General features: G+C 58.7%; 1 protein-coding gene across 2 annotated transcripts in view; it reads left to right on the top strand.

The window, feature by feature from the left end:
- Nucleotides 1–24,261, top strand: part of ZNF423 (zinc finger protein 423) — a 315,642-nt gene that overhangs the window by 286,987 nt on the left and 4,394 nt on the right. For both annotated transcript variants that reach the window (XM_066349996.1, XM_066349998.1), the window contains one exon: nucleotides 561–676. In XM_066349996.1, coding sequence (XP_066206093.1) covers nucleotides 561–676 — 116 coding nt within the window. The remainder of the gene's footprint in view (nucleotides 1–560; nucleotides 677–24,261) is intronic.

The raw sequence follows: 24,261 nt of genomic DNA, 5'->3' as shown, positions 1-24,261 counted from the left end.
GGGGCCCCTGTGTGGGGACCGAGGATCTGACAACACCCTCAACCACGAGCATAATCATCCATGTTGACGGACCACCTTCTGGCCCCAGACACTACGCGAAGCTTATTTAATTCAAGTCTCTGCTCTACCACCTGCTAGCAGTGAGACCAAGGACCAGTCCTCTGATATTCCCAGAGTCTTAGTTTTCTCATTCATGAAATGGGAATAACAACCGTGCCAGCCTTACGAGCCCATACGTGGGAGGCAGTGGATGGATGATGGTATTTGTTGAGCTTTATATGCCAGGCCATCTTTTATGCGTTTTTCAAGTTAACCCGTGTGATCCTCCCTTCAAAGCTCCCATTTTTCAGATGAGGACATGAAGCCCAGAGAGGTTAGGGGAGTTGCCCGATGTTGCACAGCCCGTACATGGCAGGGCTCAGCTTCACTGGCCCGAGCCCCCTCCCCTCCCTCTAGTGCATTGTTTGGCCGGCTGTGTCCGAGCTGGGCGGTGATCTGTACTTGTGAGTGGCGTTGGGCAGCTCGCCCGAGTCCTGCCCTGACGCCGTGTCCCTGTCCAGTCTTCGTCCAGGCCAACAAGTTGCAGCAGCACATCTTCGCGGTGCACGGGCAGGAGGACAAGATCTACGACTGCTCGCAGTGCCCACAGAAGTTCTTCTTCCAAACCGAGCTGCAGGTCAGTGCGCTCGCCGCCGCACACAGCCCCCTGCGCCCTCCAGGGTCCCCGCTGGCGCTGCAGCTCTGGGGGCGCAGCCAGGAGGGTGGGGTCTTGTCCTCTGCACGCCCCGGGGGGGCCCTCCTGCCTGCACGCCTGCGGTGTGGCCTCCCGCTGGCCCTTGCTGGCCCCGCACTTTCAGAGAGCTGGTGTTTGTGGCGATTTTGTGGTGAGTCCTCGTCTTCTTGGGCCCCTGTTCCTCCCGTGCCTGTGTTATACGGTGATGTTTGATCCTCCCGTGCCCGTGTTATACGGTGATGTTTGATCCTCCCGTGCCCGTGTTATACGGTGATGTTTGATCCTCCCGTGCCCGTGTTATACGGTGATGTTTGATCCTCCCGTGCCCGTGTTATACGGTGATGTTTGATCCTCCCGTGCCCGTGTTATACGGTGATGTTTGATCCTCCCGTGCCCGTGTTATACGGTGATGTTTGATCCTCCCGTGCCCGTGTTATACGGTGATGTTTGATCCTCCCGTGCCCGTGTTATACGGTGATGTTTGATCCTCCCGTGCCCGTGTTATACGGTGATGTTTGATCCTCCCGTGCCCGTGTTATACGGTGATGTTTGATCCTCCCGTGCCCGTGTTATACGGTGATGTTTGATCCTCCCGTGCCCGTGTTATATGGTGATGTTTGATCCTCCCGTGCCCGTGTTATACGGTGATGTTTGATCCTCCCGTGCCCGTGTTATACGGTGATGTTTGATCCTCCCGTGCCCGTGTTATACGGTGATGTTTGATCCTCCCGTGCCCGTGTTATACGGTGATGTTTGATCCTCCCGTGCCCGTGTTATACGGTGATGTTTGATCCTCCCGTGCCCGTGTTATATGGTGATGTTTGATCCTCCCGTGCCCGTGTTATATGGTGATGTTTGACTGAGCTTCGGGTCCGTGGCCGGTGGCCCGTGTGGCTTGCTTAGCTGAGTCCCGGGGCTGTGTGCAGCCCGGAACTGGGTCTGGGGTCTTGGGGCCTCCCCCTGTGCTCAGGAAAGGCAGAAAAGTGAAGGCCAGGGATGCCCTGTTGAGCCCTCACGCAGAGGAAGGGACGCTTGCTGGGGGGTCCAGCGTGCGGCCTTCAGATGGGGCCCAGTGGCCTCGGCCAGTGGCCTCAGCCAGTGTCCCAGACCCCCACCCAGGGCTGCGGCAGCTGAGAGGGAAGCGGTGTGGTGGCCGACCTCCCTCAGCGCCTGCAGCCGCTGCCCTCGGCATCCCGGGGGGGCCCCTTCCCACCTGTGACTGCCATCTGAGGAGCAAGGTCTGGGGCCAGGTGTAAGCCACTGCGTCACCCACTGGGTTTTGCAAGAAACTGTTGTGACACAGAAGGGGTCAGTCGCCTGGCCAGAAATAACCACACAGGCACGCAGGAAAATCACACGTATGAGGCGCATGGACCAGAGCATCCCACACACACACCCACCGCCGACTCCCCGTCCATCTACAGCTGAGCGTGTGCGCCTCTGTGCCGGGCACAGCGAGGGGGCGGCCAGCTGAAGGGGCCGTAGCGTCAGCGGCTGATCGGCGGGCTGTCCAGGAGGCCTCCTCGCTCAGGCACCGACTGTGCGCGGCCTCACCTGCCTCCCACCTGCCTTACCTGCCTGGCCCAGCGACCAAAATAGGCCCCGGTCCCCAGGCAACGGGAGCTTTTTATAGCTGAGCTCGGCAGGCCTCCTTGAGACGCAGTCGTGCGCATAAACTGTGATTTACTTAAACCTGGGGTTCACGTGGTCCCGGATGCCGGGGGAGGAGGCCCGCTCTCCTTGGTGGCTTTGGGGTCTGTCCCAGACACGTCTCTCAGTCCACCGTTTCCCGGCTTCGTTGGTACCGCTGTACCGGGACCCGGCTCCCCACGTGGAGGCCTCGGGTGCAGCCTCACCCCGGTCTGGCCACAGCTACACCCACCTGGGCCACGGTCGGTACAAGCTGCCCGGACGGGTCCTGAGAGCCCGTGGAATCCCGGGTCACCCCGTCAACCTTTAGGGCAGATAGATCCTCGAATGCCAAGAAACTCACTAAATTATAGCCTGAACCAGTCACTATTTTCTGCAATTAATGATTTTAATTACAGACCATTTAAATGCAGAGGTTGGTGTAGTAACGCCAGATCTATGCAAATAATGGCTTTCGTTAAGTAGCTCGAATAGCAATTTTCTGGGTTTTTGAGAGGAGGGTTTTCCAGGCAGGGAAGTTCGGTCGTCATTGCGCTGAAGCCTGGGGCGGGAGGGCACGTGGGCTTCCCGGGGTGACGTGTTGGGGCTCGATGATGCAGCAGGAGAAAGGCCCGGTCCCCGCTGGGCCTCGACGGGCTCTCGGGGCCGCGTGTCACCGGAGGTCCCGTGGAGAGACTCAGGGAAGGTGGCGTTTGCAGGCGGAAGTCCCTCTGGGCTGAGCAGTGTAGGGAAGGTGTGAGGCTGAGGGTTGTTCTCGGTGTCGGGCTGGGAACACGGCTGTGGACACGGAGGCAGGAGGGGAGGGCTGGACCCTGCGGGGTCTGGTCTGGGTCGGGGTCATGTGCCCGCCTCTGTTTGCATAGGGTGAGGGCAGTGCAGGCCTGTTGGAGTCCAGCTTCACCTGGCTCTGCCCGGCCTGAGATTGATTGGAAGGATTTGGACAGATGACACATTCCTTACAGAGACTTGGTGCGAGGGAGCAGGAGAGGGAATGTGGGGGGAGGGGGCAGTGTGCCAGGTTCTGCATCAAGGACCTGACGGGACCCTGGTGGATGAGACAGAGGAAATCCCGCAGAGCCTCTGTTCTGGAGGGATTGATAGACGCTGACCAACAGTGGGCTGCGGCACGGAGAAAACAAAACCAGCTAACAGGCCAGAGCATGATGGGAGACGAGGTCGGGCACTCCTTGGTAAGTGTGGTCAGGGAGGGCCTCTCAGAAGAGGTGGCATTTGAGCCAAGGCCTGGGTGATGAGAGTGGAAGGGCGCCATGCAAAGGCCCTGTGGCCAGAGGGAGTGAGGCGTGTTGCTGGGACAGAAGGCAAAGTGCGACTGAAACACGGAGAGTGGGGGGGGGGGGGGCTGGCGGGAAGGAGGCTGGCGGGTGGAGCCGCTGTCATGGCAAGGTTTGCAGGGCAGTGAGGATGTTTGGGCAAACCCACTGTGATGGGACACCCAGTAGGGAAGAGGTCTTGTCTGATCTATGCCCTGCCTCAAAATTTAAGCTTAGTCTTAAGTCACAGAGTTGGGAGAAAATATGAGCAAGTCACATCTTTGATAATGGGCATGCTTGTGTCCAGACCACGTAAAAGAAAACTATCAAAACTCATGAATGGGGGGGGGGGGTGTGGAAAGCAATAACAAAGGAGCGAAGCGTGTCAGCCCTTCACGGAAGATGTGTGGATGCTCGATGTCACCAGTCAGCAGGGAAGCGCAGGTGAGACCATGACATGAAGCCGCGGCGACTACAGCCACACGCCGACCACACCACGTGCTGCCTGGGGTTGGGGAGCACCGACCACACCACGTGCTGCCTGGGGTGGGGGCGCACCGATCACACCACGTGCTGCCTGGGGTGGGGGCGCACCGATCATACCACGTGCTGCCTGGGGTGGGGGCGCAGTCGGCCTCCCACGTGTGGCGATGACTGGCGGAAATGCGAACAGACATGGCCCCGTGGCGGAAGGGTTTGTGAGTTTCTCGAGTTGGGCATCCATCTGACACTGGCCCCGGCAGGCCTCCTGGCTGTCTCCCTGGGAGGCCTGCTCACGCGCTCACGGCACGGCCTCTCCAGGTGTGAGGACGGCGGCTTCTTGCCAGGGCCCCTCACGGTCCCTCGGCTGGCGCACACGGTGTGTGTTCGCGGTGGACTGCTGCTCGGGCACACACGCATGGGCCGAGCCCCGCGACAATGCGGAGGAGTTGCCGATGCCGGGTGAGAGGAGCCAGACTCAAGAGGCTTCAACTGCCCGGTTTCATGCGCACGACGTTCTGGAAACAGGCAAAATACTGGAACGGAACAGACCACTGGTTGCCGAGGGCTGGAAGTGAGGGGAAGAAATCGAGGCGACTGCACAAGGTTCACCTAAACACACACACACAAGTGGGCACACATGCTCACACACATGCACATACACACATGCACACACAGCTGGACTTCAGGAGAAGACTTGGATGGATCTCAGGGAAAGTGTGGGGACAGCTGTCTTCAAGCGATCTAAGCGCCGTCTGGAGCAAGGCATTCTCAGCATGCTTCCAGTGGCCCCAAGACTTCTGGTCGTGGGCAGGAACTCTGGACGTGGGTGCTGGACAAGGCCAGCTCAGGAGTGAGCCCAAGCAGGAGGGGCCTGTACTGTAGGGGCACCCGGGTGCGTCTGGGATGCCAAGAGCGAGGATTGCTGGCCGCTGAGTTTTCAGTGGTCCTGTTCCCAGGGACTAAGTGTCCCTGTGTCAAGGCAGGGACACTGCCTCAGCCTGGCGCAGGGTGTTCTCCATCCTGTATGTGGGGACGGTGACCAGCTCAGCACGACCCATCATTCCTGCTGAGTCAGGTGCACGGGGGAGTCGGGATGGGGTTTGGTTACACAGGTAGCCACAGGCGCACCCGCTAACCCAGACATGTGACTACGGGTAACAGAACAGCCAGTGTCCGGGCAGCTGGCCCTGGAGCCCAGACAGGGGGTCTGGTGGGACTCGAATCAGCTGTCTAACTCAGTATAAACCGGCAGGGGAGGGGGCATGGCTGGTAGTCCCTTCCTGTGTCCTGACAGGAAGCAGTGACAGGTGGTGAGGTCCCTGTCAACAGAGGTGTGAGCACTTGTCTGAAATGCGGGGGGTGGGGTGGCAGAGAACAGTGTTTATGAGAGCAACTCTGTATGTGACATCGTGCTTATCGTTTGCCAGTGGTGGGCCTCAGTTTCCTTCTCTGTAAAGTGGGGGTGTTACTTGTTCTTGCCTCAGAGTGGTGTTGTGGGAGGCCCTTGGCCCAGGGGCAGCCACAGAGAAGATGCTACTTGCCGTTTTCATTAGCATTTACCGTCATTATTATTAGCATGTTACTCGCATTAGCCCCTCGAGGGTCAGGTGATTCTTTAAGGTGCCCTCCACTAAGGCTTTGCTGTGATTTCATGATTTTTGCCCTGAGTTTGAACAGAGACTTTGAATCCTTCCTCTGTGGCGCCCACCCAGGTCTCAAGGCCATGAGCACGGGAGACCCACGCTGGGCACAGAGCAGGGCTGTGTGTGCAGGGCGTGAGGCCAGGTGGACAGGCCAGAGGCCGGGCCTTTCCGGTGCTTTGGCCCCGGCCTCTCCCCTGGGCCCATGTTCCTCTGCTGGGCCGGGCTCAGTGGAGGGCAGTGTGCAGATTCGGTTGGGGGGTGAGACCGCTCTGTAAACCACAGATGGACAGTGTCAGCGCTGTTGGCTTCACACTTCCAGCCTCGGGCCTCAGCAGATGAGGGCCTGGGGCCCTGTGGGCCCCTTGCCAGGGGTGAGCTGACCCGAGAGGAGGGGCGGGCTCTGCCTGTGCAGCCCAGCTGTCTCAGAGTCCCCGCGGACACCTCTGTGCCCACAGACGCTGGGCACGGATGGCACCGACTCTCCTTCCTGAGACCTCGCCGCGTCCCTCTCCTCAGCATCACCGAGGGAGTGCCCCAGTTGCCGGCCAGCCAGGGCTGGCCTCTGGCATGGGGGGGACAAGGGCCCTGTGAAACGGGACGAGAAACAGGACAGCCGCCACCCCCGGGTGCATCCCTGCCGTGGGCCAGACCCTGTGCTCAGCATTCTGCCTAGATGGTCTCCACACAACCCGGAACACCGGCTCTCTCTCTCCCCACTCACAGATATGGAAACGGAGACTCCCAGAGGCGAGGTGACTTGCCCAAGGTCACTGGCACATGACAGAGCCACGTGCAAAGCCAAAATTGTCTTGGCCACCAAGGCAAACAGAAACCCCCCAAAGTTTACAGGAATTGCCATTTATATGAGCAGCTAATAGATTTAAATGAGGCCTGCGGTGCTGAACTATAAAAAGCCTTCGTGTCAGGGGACTCGGAAGCTATTTTAGTAGTTGGGCCAAGCAGGTAGCACAGGCAGCAGCGACAGGGGACGCGGAAGAACCTGCCGGCGGGTGGGCCCAGGTGGGGGCGCCCCGGGGCCCGTTCTGCTGGAGTCAGGCCTGTGAGCTGGGTTCGCTGGAGCCGGGAGGCCAGGAGCCCGCAAACCTTGCCACGAGAAAAGGGGCGAGCGCGGCTCAAACCCGGCTGCGAGGAAAGAAGAATTCGGTCCTGTCATGGAGACAGGGACCTCCAGAGACCTCAAGCTCCTTGGAGTTGGTGCCTCTCCCTTGTCCCCCGCCTTTCAGAAGTGTGGGGTTCGGCTGAGTGCTGTCACAGGGAGGCTGGTCCCAGAGAAAGGATGCTTTCTGGCTTCTGGTCCTTCCCGCGTCCTGCAGACCTCGGTGGTGGATGGATGGGGCCGGGCTGGGGGCGCTGGGCTGCCTCGAGCCCCGGAACCTGGACGCCCTCACGGACAGACCGAGGGGCCGCAGGAAACGTCGCCCGAGTGGCCCATGGTGGCAACAAGGCCAGGCCAGCCTGGAACGGATGTCTTTAAAGGATTAGCTCACGCTGTCTGCTTGTGTGTGCCTAATCACGCGGCTTCCAGCCAGATGATCACCATTGATTCAAAGCAGAGCGAGGTGTCCTCACAAGCAGTGCGGGGCCCTCCCGATGGAGCACGCTGGGCCCCGCCAGGGACCCTGGGACCCAGGCGGAGAAGGTGCCTGTGAGCTCCAGTGAGCTGCTTCCTCCCCAGCCCTCGAGAGCGCTTGGTTTGACCCTTCCCCTCCTCGCATTTCCCTTTAGTGAGCCTCTATTGAGTGCCCGCCATGGGCGCTAGCACAGGGCCTGGGGGCAGCGGCGAACAGGTAGACCGTATCCTTCACAGAGCTGACCTTCTATGGGAAACACCAATGCTACGTCGGTAACTACGCGAACTAGGTCGTGTCGGATTGTGGGATTTTGAAGACGATAACACACTGTCGTGATGGAAAGTGACGTGTGTGTGTGTGTGTGTGTGTGTGTGTGTGTGTGTGTGTTTCGGGACAAGAATGAGGGAATGTTAGAAATGAAACATCAGACTGAGTGTTCGGGGAAGGCTGGCTGGCGTTTCAGCCGAGTCCTGGAGATTGGGAAGAAGCCAGTGGGGGGGGGATGGGCCAGTTGGGGGAAGAGCCACGAGAGGCAACAGCCAGTGCAAAGGCTCAGAGGCATGAGCAGATGTGGGCGCTTCCTGAGGCGTGTGAGTGAGACACACACATCAGTGCCTTCTTGCTTCGCTCTTCTGGGCTGGTCTAGAGCCGCCTGCTCAGAAGTGGGGGCCAGAGGCATGCGAGTGAGACACACACATCAGTGCCTTCTTGCTTCGCTCTTCTGGGCTGGTCTAGAGCCGCCTGCTCAGAAGTGGGGGCCGGAGGCGTGTGAGTGAGACACACATCAGTGCCTTCTTGCTTCGCTCTTCTGGGCGGGTCTAGAGCCGCCTGCTCAGAAGTGGGTGCTTCCTGAGGCACCGGCATCTGCTGATCCTGCTGCCTGAACGCCCTTCCCTTCTCAGGCTTCAGGGCCCGAGGCAGGTGGCCCCTTTTCCGAGAGTCCCCCACGCTGAAGCTTTCTCCTTTGGTTTCTTTAGCCCTGGGTTGAACCCCTGATCCCTTTGCCAATACACAATGTAATAGCTATGTCTATACCTGAGTTCTCCCTCTAACCTGAGCTTTTGGAGGGTGAAGAATCCCTCTGCCATCCATATGTCCATCTGTTCATCTGTCCATCCATCTATCCATCCATCCACCCACCTACCCATCTACCCACCCACCTACCCACCCATCCACCCACCTACCCATCCATCCACCCACCTACCCATCTACCCACCCACCTACCCACCCATCCACCCACCTACCCATCTACCCACCCACCTACCCACCCATCCACCCACCTACCCACCTACCCACCCACCTACCCATCCATCCACCCACCTACCCATCTACCCACCCACCTACCCACCCATCCACCCACCTACCCATCTACCCACCCACCTACCCATCCATCCACCCACCTACCCATCTACCCACCCACCTACCCATCCATCCACCCACCTACCCATCTACCCACCCATCCACCCACCTACCTATCCATCCTCCTATTTATCCATCCATCCATCCATCCATCCATCCATCCATCCATCCACCCATCCACCCATCCATCTGTTCACTCACCCATCCATTCATTCATCCACTCATCCATCCACCCATTCATCCACCCATCCATCCCCATCTATTTTACCATATTTCTTTCAGTTCCTAGAAGGTAGGAAAATAGAGGGAAGAGAACACAGACTAAGGAAGGAGGAAAAGCCAGAGGGGTTGCTGTCCCCGCAGGTTCGAGGCCCCGTTTGGAGATCCCCGGTCCTGCACGTGGCTGACCAAGGCGCTGGCTTCCTCGACTCTCTGTGCTGCCGCCGTCAGATCCAGCCGGATAATTATAACTAATAATAATTAAAAGTGAAAAGTGCTCTAGGCACATACTTAGCATTTGACTCTTCGGCTGAGCTTCCTGTGAGCAGCAGCGTCTTCCTCCTTCCTGCTTTGAAGGCAGCCGGTCCGTGTCACCTGCCGCTGCAGGTAGACCAGAGCCGGCTGGGCCGGGGCCGGCCTGGGGGAGCCAGAGGCAGGTGCCGGCGACACCAGCGGTGAGAACCTGCTGCTTGCCTTGGAGTCTTCCCGGGATCGCCCGCTTCCCCGTTGTGTTCTAGCGCTGGCATTTGCACTGCTCCGGCCTCAGCTTCCCCATCTGTAAAATGGGGCAGTACTGCCTCTGGCTGTGGTGAAGATGGAGAGATCGCATATGTGAAGCACTTAGAATATAAGCTTTCCTATGGGTGACAATGGCGCATTTCAGGATACAGTCACTTGGGTGTGTCCTGTCCTGCCTTCCCCACCGGGGCAGGAAACCAGAGCCCAGCATGGCTCGAATTCTGTTAAATGTGGCAACATGGTGTGGCAGTGCCGTACCCACACTGTGGGACACGCAGCCCGACTTCAAACCCCAGTCCCAGCCCCGCTGCCGAGCAGCTCTGTGACCCTGAGCCGGGCACTGACCCTCTCTGGGCCTCAGGAGATGGAGGGTGGGGTGCGGTAATGACCGTCCCTCCCTTGTGGATATTGTGGGGCCTGAAAAGCCTTTAGCGCCAGGTCTGGCTCGGAGTCAAGGCGTGGTGAGCAGCATCAGCCACTCTCCTCGTCGTCCTGACCGTGGTCTGGATGCCGTGAGCTTTCGTTTCGCCTTTTCGTCGACTCGTTCCTTCGTTCCGTCCTGCGCAGACATGCGCAGTGTAGCCCACCGGGGTTGACTGCTCGCCTACTGTGCGCCAGATGTACGTCGGTGCTGGGGACGCCCCGAAGCCTAAGTCCCCTCCTGTGCTGTGGGGAGGGGAGCAGTAAGTTGAGGAAGAGCAGAGAGAATGTCTATCGGGTGTTTGAGGAATAACGTGGTATGCTGTACTACCGTATAGCAGGGCACGGTAGCGTCTCAGCTCACCACGTCGTGCGCTAAATATAACAGAACTGCGGTGCGCCTCAGAGCCCCATGTGACATCATCACAGGAGGCATGGGGGCCCTTCCTGCTCGCTGTGTCACCGGGCACTGTCCTCTGTGTCTCTTGGGCCATTTACTCTTGAGTGGGGCAAGGCGCTTCCTGCACACAGTGAAGTGACTCAATGTCATCGTCATCGTCATCGTCTTTTACCGTGTCCACTGCTCGCGACGGCTGGGCTCCCTGAGGGGCCACGTGGAGCAGTTTGGGGTCTGCTTCTGGAAAAGACTGAGAGGTGGGCAGTAAGCCTGCCCCTTGTCCTTCCAAGGTCCAGGACACAGGACTCGCCTGACACCGTGAAAATGAGGGAGCCTGACACCGTCTGTTCACACGCACAGGCCCCGGAAGTGTCAGAGAAGGGTAAACTGAGGCTCCCCCGGGCCACACAGCTGCTCGAGCGTCAGCGCTGGGTATCCAGCCATCCTGGCACTAGTGTCCGTGTTCCCAGCCCCGAGGCCAAGGCAGTGAGCTTGCACATGACTCTCAAGCCGAAGGCAGGCCTCTGGGTCCTGCAGGCAGGGGGATGGGCAGGCCTCGCCTTTCAGGGGGGCAGGAGGTCCAGAGGACGACCCAGAGGCCCCCCAGTTCCTGGGGCACGAGGCGGTCCTGCTCCGAGCAGCTGCCGTGGTCACTGCCGAGAGGGGGAAGGAAGGACAGGCCGGGGTGAGGGGGAGGGGCGGTGCCTGGCTGTGTTGAGGTGCCCGCACGAGCCCCAGGACTCTGCCCGTCCGAGCGGTGAAGTGTGTGGAGGCCCAGGTGGGGACTTGGAGGGGGGCTCCCCGCAAGCCTCAGCTCTGGGCAGAGATGGCACTCGGAGTCGGCCTCGGGCTGCCCGTCTGCCCATCAGAGCCTGTCATTCATGCCCTAGGGCGGGGGGCCAAGCAACTTTAGAGGGGCACTGTGCCATCATGACAGATGGGCACAGGGGAGCTGCCAGGAGCCTCAAGCCAGAGCCATTGTGTGTGCTGTGAGCCCTGCCCCTCGCCGGCACTGCCCCGGCTGGGACCAAATGCCATCAGTTTCTTAGAAACAATGATAATACCAGTAACGGTTGGTCCAGGTTGCCCAGAGGTTGGCACCATACAAAGCCCTGCCCCCACCCCTGACTTAGAAAGGAGGCTGATACTACAGTCTGATTTCCAGGAAAGACACGGGGCCTTGGGGGCCAGAGGGTGAATCTCTGTTGCTTCTTGCTGTCACTGTGACATGGGTGTGTGACCTCGTTTCTGAGATGTCCCATCCTCTCCTGCAGGGGGCGAGGGGGCTATGGAAGGGTTACCTTGTGGGGTTTGTGAAACACGGAACCGGAACCTGGCCCAGGAGGCCTAACAGGGTGGGGCAGGGGTAGAATTGATGTGACGTTGCTGTCCCACTTTCACAGATGGGAGACTCAGTGTCATGTCACACAGCCAGTGAGTGGCAGAGCCGAGCCTGCCCTGGGATTAGCAACCCCAGGCACTGTGGGGAGCCCTTTCGCCCTGATGACCTGATGACCCCATTTTACCCTTGGCTGAGGCTGTGTTCCCTCCCCATATTGCAGATGGGGAGACTGAGGCACAGCTAGGCAGTGGCAGAGACGGGATCTGAACCCAGGCAGCCTGGCTCCAGAGCCCGAGGCTTGACCCCCTGCCCTGATACCGTGGCAGGCTCTTCTCAGTGGTCAAGCGCCCATCACGTTAAAAAAAAAACCACAAGAAGCTTTGGCTTCTTGATACAGAGATCTGTCTCCCCAACTTGTCGCCGGCTGGCGCCTCCTGCCAGGATGGCGGGCCTGGGGGCACTCGGCGGGCCCGGTGGGCCTGGGGGCACTCGGCGGGCCCGGTGTGGCCGGGGGGCACTCGGCGGGCCCGGTGTGGCCGGGGGCTCTTGGCGGGCCCGGTGTGGCCGGGGGGCACTCGGCGGGCCCGGTGTGGCCGGGGGGCACTCGGCGGGCCCGGTGGGCCTGGGGGCACTCGGCGGGCCCGGTGTGGCCGGGGGGCACTCGGCGGGCCCGGTGGGCCTGGGGGCACTCGGCGGGCCCGGTGGGCCTGGGGGCACTCGGCGGGCCCGGCCCGGTGTGGCCGGGGGCACTCGGCGGGCCCGGTGTGGCCGGGGGCACTCGGCGGGCCCGGTGGGCCTGGGGGCACTCGGCGGGCCCGGTGTGGCCGGGGGCACTCGGCGCCCCCAGCAGCCGAGCAGCGAGAACTGGGTGCTCTCGGCGGAAGCCTGGGTCGCCGTCTTTGGTCAAGCAGGAGCAATTACTAATGACATTTAGAAAGAAATTAATGACGAGAAATGCAAGTTGGCATTTCCGGAGCGCCAGTCAGCAGCCGCGCGTCAGCACTCACAGGAGAGGCGGGCGGAGGGCGGTGGGGGCCGGGGGCAGTGGCGAGAATTAATTTTGCCGTGTCAATAATGAACGTGGCCCCTTGCTCTGCTTCTGGGCTTGAGACACAATCAAAACACGGACTGGCTGGGGCTCGTCCAGGGCCGCGGTGACGTTCAGTGCGTGCTAGGGTGTGGGCGAGGGAAGGTGACAGGTTCAGTCTCATGTCCCCCCTTCTTGTGGTGCCGGTGGCGGTGGGGGCCAGCAGGGGACAGTGAGAAGGGGAGGAGGGAGCCTTAGGACAGGGCCATGGGGGCTGAAAACCAAGCACCTTCTCTTACCAGCCGTAGGACTTGAGCAAGCGACTGCGCCTTGCCCGGCCTCGGTTTCCTCATCAATAAAATGGGGCCGCTTGGGAGATGAGAAGAGAGCAGGTGGTGAGCAGCAGCTCAGTTTGGGCACATAGTAGGACCGCAGCAGCTCAGTTTGGGCACATAGTAGGACCGCAGCAGCTCAGTTTGGGCACATAGTAGGACCGCAGCAGCTCAGTTTGGGCACATAGTAGGGCCTCGGTGTGTGCTGGCCGCTAACCGTATTTCACCGACGTATTTTAAGAGACACGGTTTTCTCGTTATAACAGCTTTTAAATTGGAATGTCTGACTTGTACATTATAGCTTAGTGGGTCATGTTTTTTTTGTTGTTGTTGTTCACTGCGATACAGCAAATACTAGCGTTTTATACTCTTTGGGGCCGTAGAATAGATAAACTGTGGCACTGGGAGGAAGGATGGTGGAGGGTGAGGAGGAAGCAAGATGCTGAACTTGACCCGGTGGATTGGGGATTCACCGTGGGAGAAGGGAGCACGCCGGTCCCTTCCCTCCCTTCAGAGTGATGGGGAGGGTCCCAGCCAGGCTCCCGTCACACAGGGTGCAGGCACACACCGTGACAGGTCATTATCATAGTCATGTTAAACATTTTTATGACACAGAGGGTGAAGACTCACAGCCCACGGCCCAGGGGATTCTTGGGAGCTTTAAAATGGGTTTCACTGTTTCTCAAATAGAAGTGCCCTATAGTGTCCGTTAAGTGCCAGACATTGTTCTCAGCACAGTTATACATTAACACATTCAATCTTCACAATGCCTGTATTATTAAGGTAAGGAGACACAGGCACAGAGCGGTGACTTAATTCCCAAGGGCACAGAACGGGTCAGTGCTGGGCACTGGCCACCCGCCCAGATTCTGTCCTATTTACTATGACACCAAATGGCTAGCATTCTTGATTTCTCTACAGATCACACCTGGCAGCCCCTGACAATGGTCCCACGTGGCAACAGTCAGCTGCCCCCCTTTAGACACCGGGGATGTGCTCCCAGTTCAACACAACCCCCACCTGGTCTGCCTCACCCGGTTCCTCAGAAGTATTGTGCGGTCCTACTTTACAACACTTCACAGTTTGCAAATATTAGCTCATTGGCGCCTCACCAACCAGAAGTTGTTGAACCAGATGTTGATTGGCTGGACACGCTCGTTACTCGCTCCATTTTGCAGACCTGAAAATCGAGGCTGGGAACCAGGCATTACAGTCGGAGACCTGCAGTGAGAATGAGGGGCGGGGGGGGGGGCGAGCTAGGGCAGGAGTGGGCATTTATTCCATCCCCTTGGGGTGGGGGAGGCAGGTGGGGCTTCCTGATCTTCGGCTCAGTGACCACGCCCCCCCCCCCCCCCCCCCGCTGAAATCCCCGCTGGACACAGAGCCGAACAGCTCAGCCCTGACCTGTGACACCACCTTCGTCTCCCCCATTCTTCCTTCTGTGGCTGCCACATCGGAAATGTGACGTCACCCGGGCTTTTGAGTTAATAGTGATGGCCCAGCCTTGTGGTTAGTGTCCATTGTGACAGTGTTAAATATCTATATACCATTTTACATGTTGTAAAAACATTTACATGTTACCTAATTGAAACACATAACAAAGCTGTGAGGTAGGTATTATCTGTCCCACTTTTCAAGTGAGTAACTACCATATAATACTTAAGAGACATCCACCGACTTGCCTGGGGTCATACACGTACGTGGCTAAGGCAGGATTTGAACTTCAAAGCCCATTGTTTTTCCCCTAGCCCATCCATCCATCCTCCTACTCACCTGTTTATTCATGCACTTCTCTTTCCCACAAGTCACCCCCTGCCAGCCATCCGCTCATCTATACATTCATCTACCCATCCATCTACCTCCATCCACTATCCATCCATCCATCTACCATCCATCCATCTATCCATCCATCTATTCATCTCTCGATCACCTACCCATCTACCTATTCACCTACCCACCCATCCATCCATCTACCATCTACCATCCACCATCCATCTATCCATCATCCATCAATTCATCTATTCATCCATCATCCACCCATCTATTCATCCACCCATCTATCTCTTCATCATCCATCCATTATCCACTCATCTACACATCCACCCACCCACCCACCCATCCATCCATTCATCCACCTATCTATCTGCACACCCATTAGTATTTAGTGCTAAGTAAGTCTCAGGAACTACCCTGCATTTGTGACACTTCCTCTTATATGTATTTTAATTCCCTGATTACCTGCTACCCCCCTTCCCCTCCCCTAAAACTGCACGTGCACCTACACACACACACACACACACACACACACACACACACATGCCTCTGGTGAGTTGAGTGGGATGGGACAGGCTGGGGTACAGAGAATCCTTGGTCTGCCTCATAGGTACCAGCGAGTTCTGCCCAGTGGCGTAGGGCAGACCCACTTGGTTGTGGTGGGCGGGGATGCTGGACCCCATGGGTTTGGGAGCTGGGTTGAGGGAGGATGGTCAAGAGGGGCAGACAAGGCATTGCAGGCTGGGCCACAGGGTTCTTCAGCCCCGGTGGCGGGAGCGTCTCTGAGGAGTGAACAGCCTGGCATTCTGGGTGGCAAGGTCACCTTTGCCCTTTTTCTTTGTGCCAGACTGGACTTCCTCTCCTGCTGGGCAAGGGTGTACACACGCAAGTGTTTTCAACAAGAACCGCCGGGATCGTTAGATATAATCGGTCTCAGCTGCGGTTTTGTTCACTGGTGCGTCCACATAATTCATCACAGCAAATTAGGTCCATCTCCAGAACTTCGGGTCCTGCCACCGGGGGTTGGGGGCTGTCAGCGAGGGGGCTGAGCCCTGTGGGCTCTGCAAGCCATTTGGGGGGCAATGGGCCATGCTTTCTGAGGGGGACCACCCTCCACATCTCTACCAGACAGCTCTCCATCCACAGGGATTCATTTTCTAGAAATTTGAAGGATGCAGGAAAGTTTTCTGCTTTCAGAAAAAAATTTGGAGCATGGTAGAAATGGCTGTGATCAATGTCTTACAGCGTCATTCATGAAACCTAAAAAACGCCAGGTTAGTTTAGGGACCTAGACATATGTGTTTGTATAATTAGTGACCGTGTGACCTAGATTTTTTTTCCAGAACAGCCCTGATTCCAAGTGCTCCCTCCCAGCTCCTGGTGATGCGCCCTGATTTTGGGGGCGGGTGAACTAGGATGGCTGTTATGTGGGGCTGGGTGTGCTCATCACATTTTAAAGAATAAATATTTAAAGTTGTAAAGGCCCGGAAATTTTTCAGAACATTTAAAGGGAAAAAATCTGTTATTCCCCCCCCCTCCTCACGTCCCCCCTCCTTTTTCTTCCTGACCTGGGAAAATAGTTACTATCTGCTAGGGTACCTTCCCACCTCTCCAGCCGCGGGCGCAGAGAGGACGCAGGCACCTCCGTCCGGCAGGGTGTGAGGGCTGTCCCGGTTCTTCCCGGGCCTGGGCCCTGGGCGCCACGCCCTTGACAACAGCCTGCACTCAGGCACCAAAGAGGGGGCTCCCCGGAGGGTCCCACGTTCCGCCCCAGCTAGCGCTCGCGGCGGGCGCAGTGACCCACGGGGTGGTTCCACTCAGGGCTGGCCAGCGAGGCCTCCACCAGTATCATCCCGCTGCCTCCTCCGTCTGGTTGGTGCGGCTTCCAGCTCCCGGCGGTGGCGCCAGCACCCTGAGCCTCAGCCGGCTGTGTAGAAGGGGACCCCTCTCCCTCCCACCTGCTCACTTCCCGTGGGGTCCCACCCAATTTATTTTTTAAGTGGTGATATGATACATATGCTATAATTACACATAATAAAATACATGGATAAGCAAAATAAATAAATCTAAAAAATAAAATATGAATATAAATATATAAAACAGAAAATAGGTTTTAAAAATACCTACAGTAAAACGTACCATCTCAGCCGTTTTTAAGTGTACAGTTCAGTGGCAGGGAGTACACTGGCATTGTCAACACCGTGCACGGACCTCTTCTCATCTTCCAGAACCAAAAACCCTGTCCCCACTAAGCACTAACCCCCGGCCCCGGGCACCCACCAGTCTGCTTTCTGTCTCTGTGAATTTGACCCCTAGGGACCTCCTAGAGGTGGCACCTGCGGTATTTGTCCTTCCGTGCCCTTGGCATCATGTCCCCACTAAGCACTAACCCCCTAACCCCCGGGCACCCACCAGTCTGCTTTCTGTCTCTGTGAATTTGACCCCTAGGGACCTCCTAGAGGTGGCACCTGCGGTATTTGTCCTTCCGTGCCCTTGGCATCATGTCTTCCAAGGCTCCCCCCACTTGCCCGGAAACAGCAGCACTGGCCCCGGCAGGGCGGGGCAAGGGACGAGAGGAGAGGTGGCCGCTCGAGTTCCTTCTCTCCCAGGCGTTGGCGTCCGTCCGAGGAGGGCTTCCCCCGCCTGCCGCCGTCCCTTGCCCGCTGTCGTTTCAGAATCCACGCTGCGCTCTCAGCACGTGCAGGCTCTGCGCTCCCACTCGAGCAGAGAGAGCTGAGAGCCACGGCGTGGGAACAGCCCGCTCAGGGTGGTGGGGTGTCATGCTGAGCGCAGTGCTGGAGGCACACCTGGGCAGGTGGAGAGCAGCGGAGGGCCGGATGGGGCCGCGGGGATGCCACGTGGGCAGGAGGCCCTTCCAGGGAATGGAAGTCAGCAGGAGAGCAGATGGGGAAAGAACCGGGCTATTCCTGGAACTGGAGGAAGGTGATGAGGCTTCCAGGCCTGCAGGCGCTGGGTCTGGCAGAGCTGTCAGGACCGTGGACAGGGTTCTGGATGGCTCCTGGGTGTGGCTGGAACCCAGAGTATCAGCCGGGATCTCACCTTTCCTCACCTCTTGAGGAGAGAACCCGGGACACGTCTCTCACCAGCATTGTGTCTTCTCAGCTCCCCATTGCCCGGAAGTGCCCCTCCAGGAACCCGGGTCATCAGCGGCTGGGGAACTTCTGGGGGCGGGGTTCTGACAGTGCTGAGTGTGGGCAGGTTAGCTGCAGGTGGGCAGACAAAATGCCAACAACAGCAACCAAGCCTGGAGCGCTCTGCAGCATGCTGTCAGGAATGTCTGTGTGCGTCTGTGTGCGTGGGGTTGTGAAGTATTCACAGTGTGAGTGCACACGTGTGGGCCTGGGATGGTGGGGTATGTGTGTGTGTGCACATGTGGGCCTGGGATGGTGAGATATCTGTGTGTGTGCACACGTGTGGGCCTGGGATGGTGGGGTATGTGTGTGTGTGTGCACACGTGTGGGCCTGGGATGGAGGGGTATCTGTGTGTGCACACGTGTGGGCCTGGGATGGTGGGGTATCTGTGTGTGTGCACACGTGTGGGCCTGGGATGGTGGGGTATCTGTGTGTGTGCACACGCCTGGGTCTGGGATGGTGGGGCATCGTGTGTGTGCACACACATGTGGGCCTGGGATGGTGGGGTATCTGTGTGTGCACACGCCTGGGTCTGGGATGGTGGGGCATCGTGTGTGTGCACACGCCTGGGTCTGGGATGGTGGGGTATCGTGTGTGTGCACACGCCTGGGTCTGGGATGGTGGGGTATCGTGTGTGTGCACACGCCTGGGTCTGGGATGGTGGGGCATCGTGTGTGTACACACGCCTGGGTCTGGGATGGTGGGGTATCGTGTGTGTGCACACGCCTGGGTCTGGGATGGTGGGGTATCGTGTGTGTGCACTCTCCTGGGTCTGGGATGGTGGGGCATCCTTTGCACCTGGCCGGGGCTGTACTTGCCGGCAGGCTGGACCCGACAGCACTGCCCCTGAGCTGGAGCCTCTGTCTAGGCCGCTGCACACAGCCAGGGAGCCCTGCCCCCCACAGCCGGGTCTCCTAGAGGCCTGAAGCTACGGAGTGTCTGTGCCCCACCAATAGCACGCTCCTGTCTTCCCCACGGTCTGCGCCTGTGCTGTGCTTTGACCCCCGGTAGAACGACAGATGTGTTTGGAGGTGGGAAGAGAGACCCCCTCCTGGTCTTGGGGACCCATCCTCCACACACCATTTTTCATGGCGTCTCAGAACTTCTTGTTGGTCTCCCCTCAGGCTCCGTGGTGGCACGGGCGCTTGGACTCCTGCCCGGCTGTGCCAGTTTGCAGTTGCACCTCTCAGGGGTCTGGCTCAGAGTCTTGAAGGGCAGGGGAGTGTGTCTTTAAAATTCTTTTTAATTTATTTATTGATTTGAGAGAGAGAGAGATGGATGGATGGAATTGTTGTTCTACTTAGGCATTCATTGGTTGATTCTTGAATGTGCCCTGACGGGGGATCAAACCATCAGCCTTGGTGTACTGGGACGATGCTACAACCAAAGGAGCTATTGATACTTACTCCGGGGGGTCAAACCATCAGCCTTGGTGTCCTGGGACGATGCTACAACCAAAGGAGCTATTGATACTTACTCGGGGGATCAAACCATCAGCCTTGGTGTACTGGGACGATGCTACAACCAAAGGAGCTATTGATACTTACTCGGGGGATCAAACCATCAGCCTTGGTGTACTGGGACGATGCTGCAACCAAAGGAGCTATGGATACTTACTCGGCCAGTGCGGGGACCATGTCTTCATTTGTATCTGAGATGAACTGTCCCCCAGGGGCCTGGTTCCAAGCAAGCACTTGGCTGAGTGGTCAGAAGGGACTTCCAGTGTGCCCGGAGGTTGACAGGCCAGGGCAGTGTCCCCACCCAGGGGAGGAAGGTTGTCAGGTCCACAGAAGGGCACTTGTGGTCACCTGGCACACCATTGCCAGAACCCTCAATTCTTGGTCCCTAGGTCCAAGTCGGTTAGGTACCCCGTCCCTGAGGAGCCCAGCCACTGGGGACTCCTCCTTCCCTTTGAAAAACAGCAACAATGGCAACAGCATGGCCCGTTTCTGTGGCGGGCCAATCTATAAGCAGCCCGGCGAGAGGTCATCTTCCCAGACCTGCGGTGACCGCCACAGGACTCCCTTTCCCCTCACACAGCCTCCAGTTTCTGCTCACAGACAGAGCCACGGGGCCCGCTTGCATTATGACGGGCAGTCCCTGGGTCCCCTGCCCCTTGGGACAGGTGTTATTTGTCCCCTTGTTTTGTTGGGTGGCTCTGAATGGAGCCTGTTTACAGGCTGGGCTCCTAATAGAAGCCTGTGGTTCCCTTCTAATAATCGAGTCTCTGGTGGGTTTTCCTTCCAAAGCACAGAAGTGTAGGACTGGCCCCTTTGGGAATGTGTTGGGCGCTTTTTTTTTTTCTTTCTTTTTTTTTGCAACATTGTTTTCTCTTCCATCTTCACTTGAAGGAAGATGTTTTCTTGTTCATGGGATCGGTTGTTGGCCGGGCCACCTGCTTCAGTCTTTTGTGTTTGTGTGTTGTGTGTGCACACTGTGTTGGCAAGGGGGGGTTTCGAGAGGGGCCCCCACCTCCCGCCTGGGCTTAGAGCAGCAAGAGGAGAACCCCACAGTCGGCCTCTTTGGGGAAACAACCAACAAAGGCAGGGTGGGTCATGGGGCTCCTCACATGCCTCCAGGCGACTTCTAGGGCCTGCCCCTGGTTCTGCATGATGCAGCAGGCACATCCACACCCCCCCTAAAATGCCAACCCCACTGCTCCCTGGAAGTGGAACCTCCCTGCAGGCCCGGAGAAGCTGATGAATTGCTCACCGGAGAGACAGAGAGACAGACGTCCCCGGCTGAGCGGGTGCGAGGCTCCCTTCCCGCTGCTCGGGAGTGGCAGACAGCAGCCCGTCTGGCTGTCTGGGAGGCAGGCCCGTGAATGCTGCACTCGCATCCCCACTCACGGAGCTGCCTTGGCCTCCCAGGACATCCCAGGACTTTGTCCCAGGCCGGTGGGTCACCAGCATCACCCAGGACCCTGATGCCCAGTAGGGTGTCACTTCCACACAGCAAACCCCTGCTTGCTGTCTCTGTGTGACCAGGCTAAGCGCTGGCTCGCTGGGTGGGGGTCACGGGGGGAAGTGGGGTGCATACACATCATAGCCTGGCTCCCCCACCCCGGGGGGGGAGGAAGCAACTGCATCACAGGGCAGGCGCGGGGAGGGAGCCTGGGCCATCACTCACCCCTAATTTTAATGACGTACATTAGCTAAATCGTGTTCTGAGCATTCGTTCGGTGCTGTTTATGGCAGGCTCTCGAGTGCGCTTACCGTTTGTCAGAAGTGCAAACTAGCGAACATACGAGCCTTTAAGACAGGCCATCTGTTCGTCTTAGACCCTTGGACGATTGTCAAACTCTTCTAAAAATAAGTGCTCACTAGCAGAGAGGGGCTGCCCAGGTGACAGGCTGCAGAGAGGGAAACGGGGCTGTCGGCGCCCGCAACCTCCCCAAAGGGGCAAGACTGAGTGCGTGCGTGTGTGTGTGTGTGTGTGTGTGTGTGTGTGTGGTGTTGGGAGGCTTGGAGGGGGCCCAGGAAGAGAGCAGAGGGAGATGGGGAGCAGAGGCCTGGCCGATACATCTTTTCGGCTGGAGGTGTGAGTGTCTCCCTCTTCCTTGTCTCTCGTGTGATTCTGCCACCCGGAGACCTTCCATGGCTCCCCATGGCCCAGGTTTAAGGGCAAGCTGGCTCGCCAGGCACCAGAGTGCCCCCTCAGTGAGGCCCCCGCCTCCCTCCTCAGGCACCAGAGTGCCTCCTCAGTGAGGCCCCCGCCTCCCTCCCCAGGCACCAGAGTGCCCCCTCAGTGAGGCCCCCGCCTCCCTCCCCAGGCACCAGAGTGCCTCCTCAGTGAGGCCCCCGCCTCCCTCCCCAGACTGTCTCCATGGTGCATGCCCTCTGCCTCTGCCAGGCTGAATTGTTCATCGTTCCCCCAGCATGTGCTGCGCTGTTCACGTCCTGCGGGCGGGGCGGAGCTGTAGGTAAGGCTGGGCTCTGCGCAGACCGCATGGGTGCACCCCCGACCTGCCAGAGCCGGTGGCAGGGCCTCAGCGCTCTGTGCCTCAGTTTTCCCTGCTGTAAAATAGGGGCACTAACAGTATTTAACTTCAAGGTGCATGCCCCGTGGGACGTCCGTGAGTTAACAGACATGAAGGACGAAGAATGGCGTGGCACCCAGGGAGCACGTGACAGAGGTTCACTGTGATTGTCATTGGTGTCATGGCCACATCCACGCCATTATCTGGGTGGTTCATTCTCCCTGGAAAGCTTATCTGTGTGCACACGCACACACACACACACACACGCGCGCGCGCGCGCCAGTGCAAAACATCCTCAAAGGCCAGCTTCTTCCCCAAGCGTCTCCCAGTCAGAAGTCTTCTCGCCATTGTCCTTTTCTGTGGGCAAGAAATCGCACCCCCTGCTTCGGACATGAGCTTGTAAAAGGCCAGGGTGTGCCCGACTCTCTGTCTCCCACCCACCGGACAGGGCCAGGCTCCGTGCCCGTTAATGAACCAGTACCAGAACCCCACCTGGCTGGAGAAGGCCGCAGAGTTGACCCAGACGGGCTCCCTCCTCCCCTGGAAGCTGCATCCTTCAGGGTTCAGGCAGGTTCTTGGGCTTGGTCCCTGCTTCTGGGGACAGCTCTTTGTAACGCCAGGCTCCACCAGGGGGTGGCCTAGGGGTGGGCAGTGGGGGAGCAAGGGATGTACCACAGTCTCTCTCCTAACCTAAAACCAGAGGGAGGCGTCCCAGGGTCTGGGTGAAGCTAGGGAGGCAGGGTGGGTGGGATGTTCCGGGCGTGGGGGTCTGTGTCCCCGCATTCTTAATCTGCCACAGGGACCTGAGGGGAATGGCTCAGGACCAGACCTTCTCTTGTGCCCCTTAGAGTGAGGGTCCCCACCACCACCGCCACCACGGAACTGTAAGCTCCTGAGAGAGCGAGGGCTGGGGCCTGAGGTACTGGGACTGCGGCAGGAAGGAGCGAGTGAGCAAATGAATGGATGCATGCACGCCTCCCCCCATGGCTCCCCTCCTCACCAGAGAGTCCCCTCTGTCCCTGGGGAGGGAAAGCAGTGCATCGTGGGTAGTGAGGTTATAGCCAGGGGGCTGTGGGAGGGGACAAGGCATCTCGGAGATGCCTGCTGCTCTGGTGACAGGGCCGTGTGAGGTTCCACCGTCCCAGGAGTGCTGATGAGACCCTGCTGGCCCTGGAGGAGGAGCTGGGAGAGACCCAGCTCCCAGTCCCCCACACCTCCGCGAGGCCTCCGCTGCAAACCCCGAACCATGTCTGATGCCAGTGGGTTCGGAGCTGGGAACGAACGATCCCCCTTCCAGAGCTCCCGGCTGGTCAGGAAGACATTCATGGACACCATGTATGGAGGTCCGTGGGGCAAGGACTCTTGTCCAGGCCTGGGGGAGCAGCTACACCTTGTCTTCTACTCATCACAGCCTCTGAGCAGGAGGGCTCTGTTAGTACAACCCTCTCCCTCTCCGCCCCCGCTCAAGGCCAAAGGTCAAGGGACTTGCTCAGGGTCCCATGGCGAGTAAGTGGTAGAGCCAGGATTTGAGCTTCGGACTCAGCCCACTGAGCCGAACCACCTGCCTTGTGGCCGCCCACGGCAGCGGTGAGCCCGAATGGGGCACTTGCTGAGGGCCGGAGAGGCGCTAGGACCTTGCAGGCGTTTTCTGATCAGGGTGGCTGGAGCACAGAAGAGACGGGGGGACCCCAAAAGGGAGCTGCAGAGCAGAGAAGTCCTATCCAGCCTGTGCCCACACCCCTTGGGCTTGCAGAGACGTGTCTCGCTGCTCCCCAGACAGCTATGCCAGGCCGCCAGGCCACCGGGCACCCTGTGTATCTAAACACCTCCAGGCTCCCCTGATTGACAAGGGGGGGTGGGGGTCAAAGGGCGACCAAGCAGGTTCCAGACCCAGAGACAGAAGACAGAGCCCAGACCTGGAGAAGAAACCCCTGCTGCAGAGGGGAGGAGCTCACCGGTGTGCGTGTGGGGACACGTGCGTGTGCGTGTGCGACTCTCGGGCACGGGCTGGGCTGAGCCAGGCTGCCTCCTGGGGCCGGTGGCACCAGAATGGAGCCCCACCTGAAACTCTGACCAGCCCAGCTAGGTGTGTATTGGTACTTGGGGAACAGGCGCCTGGTATGCCCCCCTCTTGCCCAACATACACCCTGGCTGGGGCTCTGGACTGGGGTCCCTTTGCTGCTGGGTGCCCAGCAACAAGCACGGTGGCTGTCACCCAGCAGGTTTGATGAGTAATGAATGAGTGACCGTGGAAATGGAGGTAGGAGTGTGACATAGGGGTTCAGGGCTTGAGCTCTTTGCGGAGGACTTGCAGAGAGAGGGCTCAGCAGGACCCCAGGGAGGGCCCGACCCCTGACCCTGACCCTGAC

The sequence above is a fragment of the Saccopteryx leptura genome, chromosome 9 (assembly GCF_036850995.1).
Source record: "Saccopteryx leptura isolate mSacLep1 chromosome 9, mSacLep1_pri_phased_curated, whole genome shotgun sequence".
Classification (NCBI taxonomy): Eukaryota; Metazoa; Chordata; class Mammalia; order Chiroptera; family Emballonuridae; genus Saccopteryx; species Saccopteryx leptura.
The sequence above is the reverse complement of the archived record's forward strand: the minus strand, read 5'-3'. Positions and strand labels throughout refer to the sequence as shown.